General features: G+C 48.5%; 1 protein-coding gene across 1 annotated transcript in view; it reads left to right on the top strand.

Annotated features, from left to right (window-relative positions):
• The window catches only part of CUNH10orf53 (chromosome unknown C10orf53 homolog), a 15,580-nt gene extending 14,233 nt beyond the window's left edge, over window positions 1–1,347 (top strand). The window contains exon 3 of the mRNA XM_006165907.2: window positions 909–1,347. Coding sequence (XP_006165969.1) covers window positions 909–973 — 65 coding nt within the window. The 3' untranslated portion in view covers window positions 974–1,347. The remainder of the gene's footprint in view (window positions 1–908) is intronic.
• The last annotated feature ends 3,404 nt before the right edge of the window (window positions 1,348–4,751 follow it).

Here is a 4,751-nt window from a genome sequence, read left to right as displayed (position 1 = left end):
GCTGAAGCGGTCAGTGTGCCGTGCCTGGATTCGGTGTGGGCACCCGTGTGCGCTGTGAATTCATCCCGGAAGTGCTACTCCCAGTGGCATGTAAAGGGGAGCAAACCGGCCAATGCCCTGGGCCTCCTCCAGGCTTTGGGGACAGACAGGAAGAAAACGAAGTTGGGCCCCATCCACACTTCTCATGATATGAATTTAAGGATAATAGGTTTTTGCACTTTTAAAAAATATTTAATTTTATTTATCATTATTCATTTTTAATTTGGCCAGGCAAGAGAGAGTGAAAGTGAGAAAGCAAGCTGCCAGGTCCCGGACTCAAATCGTGGTCAGCCATGTGGGAGTCCAGTACCTCAACCACCACGCCATGCCGGCCGCATGTTTTGCCCTTTAGTGTGTATTTTTCATTCTTGCTCTCAGAGGGATTTTTGGGCTATTTGATTAGTCCATCTGGACTTGCTGAGACGGTTCGAGTTGCTATGCTGATAGTACCTAGCGTTAGCAGTGATTTCTTTTTTAAAAAAGATTTATTCATTTATTTTTATTTGTTATTATTTTCATTATTTAATTTGACCAGAGAGAGAAAGTGAGAAAACAAGCCACCTGTTTCAGGACTTGAGCCATGGTTGACTGTGTGGGAGTCCAACACCTTAACCTCCCTCCGACCTGCCAGCCCCACCAGCAGCGATTTCTAGGGCTCCCCTGTGCTGGAGAGCTTCTAGCCTGCAGCTGAAACCGCAAGGGCTCAGGCCTCTGGCCCGGCTACGCAGCTAAGCTGAGGACAGGAGAGGCCAGCAGCAGGTACGCTCCCACCAAAGGCCACCATGAGCCACTTGAGAGCAGGTAGGAAGGTAGTTAACACAGTATGTGTTTGAAAAAACACTCCAAGAGAAAACTATCTGTTTCCCCAGGAGGCGATGGGAAGCTGGACCCCCTGTGTGAAGAGGCCAGGATAGCTGTGCTGAATGCCTACTGACCGCCGGAACAAGGAGGCTCAAGTTGCCAGACAGCAGCTGCCCCGGCCTCGTGGGATGTGGGCAAAAGTGACCCCACCCCAGGCTGGGACACGGAGCAAGGCAATGCGGCCGTCCTTCAGTCCTTCAGCCTAAACACTGTCGGGGTCTCCTCTGGCTACACCTACCCACAAAGATAATAAAACTGCATTGTTTGCAGCGTCTCTCAATCTCAACCCATAGGGAGAACCTCCAATATCAGGTACGCATCGAGCTGAAGGAAATAATAAAATGCAATCTAATAACCACGTTGCAGCCTTCCTAATAATGCACAGTTGCCTTCTGGCATTTGAGATCCAGTTTTATAGTAAGCGAAGCAAAAGCAAAGCACCAGAAATAGGTCAAATTAGAGAGGGGGGAGGGGTGGAAGAGGGGCCTCTGAAAGGCTGGACCAAAACGTAGTCAGTGTTTGGAAACCTCACATTTGTTGCTGGCTCCTGATAAGTAACTGTTCAATTGCTAATATAAAGTTAACTGACATCGGGCAGAAGGTGGCGTGGTGGTTAAGGGCACTAGACTTCACATGGCTGACTGCAGTTCAAGTCTCGGTCCTGGTGGCCTGCTTTCTCCTTTTCTCTCTCTCTCTCTCTCTTACTCTGTCTCTCTTTGGTGAAATTTAAATAAATACTAAATAAATAATTCTTTAAAAATAGTTGACATCAAACCTTCAGTTATTCTCATTTAAAACAAGAAAAGGAGCTGCCTTCCCTTGCATCGGCCAGGCTGACAGGGTGTCCTGAGGAAGACATGGAAGTCCTTGGCAGAAGCTTGCCACGTCTCGGCCCCCTGGCTCCCCGTGCCCTCGGAGGAGAGCAGGACCTTTGGAGATAGAGAGTCTCAGCAACGGCCAACATAAACCCAGTCACGTCGACACCACGTTTTACTTTCAGGTCCTGTGTGGTAGAGATCTCAACTCTAAAGGGGAGGGAGAGCGGCAGATATGGATCTGATGAATCAAACATGAGGTCATGGGAAGAAGGCCTCACACTTTTCGGAAAGAGATGACGATTCCCTAAGGGAGGGCTGGAGCCCGGGCACCTGTGCTGGAATAGCAGGGCTTTCAGAGCTCTGAGTGCCCTGTGCTCAGAGCACACACCCGCGGCCCGGCCTCGCCCCATCGCCCCACCGGGAAGAGACCCTTCCCATGGGGGGGGCAGCCGCAAAGTCTCCCCCAGCCCAGGACCTCTCAGACATGCCAGGACTCAGTGAAACCACTCACGTGAGTTTCTTTTACACGTGATGAAAGAGAGGCTGCAATTTGAAAAACTCAGCCAAATGTCACTTATCGCTGTTGATTCAGAGCTTATGAAGTTGTGTAGAACTCTGGGAAAATGGAATCGTCTTACTCGGAAAATGAGGTTGGAAAAAATTCTTCCTCCCAGAGTCTGCTCCCAGTTTTCCCCGTCTTCCTTTACCCTACAATGAGTCCCTTTTCTGAGACCAGCTTACTACTGTAGATGTAGGGGCCAGCAGGTGGTGTGGCAGTTAAGGTACTGGACTCCCACATGGGCAACTGCAGTTCAAGTCCCAGACATGGTGGCTTGCTTTCCCACTTTCTCTCTTTCTTTCTGATGAGTGCATGTACCCTGTAGCAAATTAAAACACCGGGACCAGCATACGGCATAATGATTCTGTTGCTGGACTCCCATGTAATTGACCACAGTTCAAGTCCCAGACCGGGTGACTTAAAACTCACACCAGGTGCATGTACATGTGCGCCCAGAATCCCAAGAGGAGAATGGAGGAGAAGGGATTGCAGCATGGTCATCCCACCGGAGGGTGATTTCTTGCTTTCTGTTTCTCTCTGTCTCTCTGATGAGCACATGCGCCCTATAGCAAAAATCTCTGTCTAAAAATAAAAATAAATAAAATTATCTAATTAAAAAAAATTACTATAGATGTATTTCATTTTTGTTTCAATTGAAATATTTAGCATTAGAACAATACATTCTCATTAAAGAAAAATGGAAAGGTACAGGTAATGATAAAAATCCAAACTAATAACCTGCTGATATATTTCAACTTGGGTTTCTCCTATTTCTGACTATTGATAAGGAGAAAAAACATATGTAAAAATGGAGTTCACATGCTTGGAATCACATTGTACCTTTCTGGTCTTTTTTTAAAAAACTTTGTGACAAAACATTTACTGACTGAGCGTTCCACCTTGAATTAGGAAGTTTGTCCCTCTGACCAAAGATTCTTACTGTCTCCAATATTTCGGCTGAAAACTGAAGTTATAAGGGGTCTCTCTGCACACACACAGGGTCCATGCATTGCCAGAGAGAGGAGGAAGGAAGATGAGAAAACACCTCCCACTGGGGTGTGGTCACACCACAATCCCTTCTCCTTCATGTCTCCATCCTGTCAGGATTTGGGCACAAATGCTCATGTCCCAATGTGTTTTTCAAGCCACCAGGCCAGGATCCACCCTGCGCGGTCAGCCTCACTCTGTGAGGTCCGGCTTCCCTAACCTCTAGGCCACGGGGCCGGCTCTAACTGCCAGCTTTCCTGTCTGCATTTGTTCAGGTCGGGGGACCGCAGACTCCCTTCTCTGGCTCTGCAGCCCCATGTTGAACTGCTACAAGTGTGCAGCCCCCTTGCCCTCCTCTGGCACCCACCCCCCAGGCTCTATCTGTGCCTCAGAGCAGCCCCTGCCACCACGGGTGGCCAGAGCTTAGGACAGATCGGGCAAGACTGCACCCAGAGTCTAGCTCTGGTCTGAGAAAAGCCCAGAGCACCGTAAGCTTCTGGAAGAAGCCTGTGCCTGGGCCCCTGTGTTCAGGATGAGAGCAGAGGTAGTGACATCTGACTGGGCAATACTGGGAAGGTCGCGAGTGTGCCCTGGGTGGTAGGACTAGAGAGGTGGGTGGTGTGAAGGAGGAGGCCAAAGAGCTCCAAAGGGCTGTCACTTCCTCCATATTGTAAATGTCTCAGGAGGATTTTTTCAGTGTGAGTATGCATAAGGGGTACTTTCCAAATAAACATCTGAAATAAAACCAACACATTGACCTAGAGGTCATCTGTCCATGTGTCCTCACCTTCCTGGACCACTGAGTAAGAACTCAACTTTGTAGGGACAGCAGATGGCGTAATGGTCACGTCACTGGACTTCCACATAGTTGACTGTGGTTTGAGTCCTGGACCCAGCGGCTTAAAACTCACACCGGGCACGTGTGCGTGCATGCCTAAAATCCTGAGAGGAGAAGGGAGGAGAAGGGATTGCGGCATGCCCAGCCCCTCAGGGGGGAGAGGGGTTGATTTCTCGCTTTCTGTCTCTCTATCTCTCTCTCTCTCTGGCAAAAACATGTATGCTATATCAAAAATGTCTCTAGAGAAAAGAAAGAAAGAACTCACCTTGGAAATGTCTGAAGAAATGTGTCTTCGCCCTTCTTCAGTTCTCCTGTCTTTGTCTCCTCAAACATAGACTTCCTGCAGAACGCCAGGGAACACGGCTCGCTCCCTACGGAAGACAAGGGCGCTCTGTGATCTGGATGTCCCCCAATGCTTTTACACCACCGCTTAAATAAGTCACATTCAAAGTTGAATACGATATCAAGTTAATGTCATTGCTACTGGAACACGTAAGAAGGGGTCTTTTTGTAAATTTTTTTTGGAGAGGTTCTTGCTATAGGGCACATGCACTCGCCAGAAAAAGAGAGACAAAAAGCGAGAAATCACCCCCCAGAGGGGATGGCCACCCCCAATCCTTTCTCCTCCATTCTCTTCTCAGGATCTTGG

This window comes from Tupaia chinensis, unplaced genomic scaffold, assembly GCF_000334495.1.
Source record: "Tupaia chinensis unplaced genomic scaffold, TupChi_1.0 Scaffold144071_2, whole genome shotgun sequence".
NCBI classification, from domain to species: Eukaryota; Metazoa; Chordata; class Mammalia; order Scandentia; family Tupaiidae; genus Tupaia; species Tupaia belangeri.
Note: the sequence above shows the minus strand (reverse complement) of the source record. Positions and strands in the feature narration are given on the sequence as shown.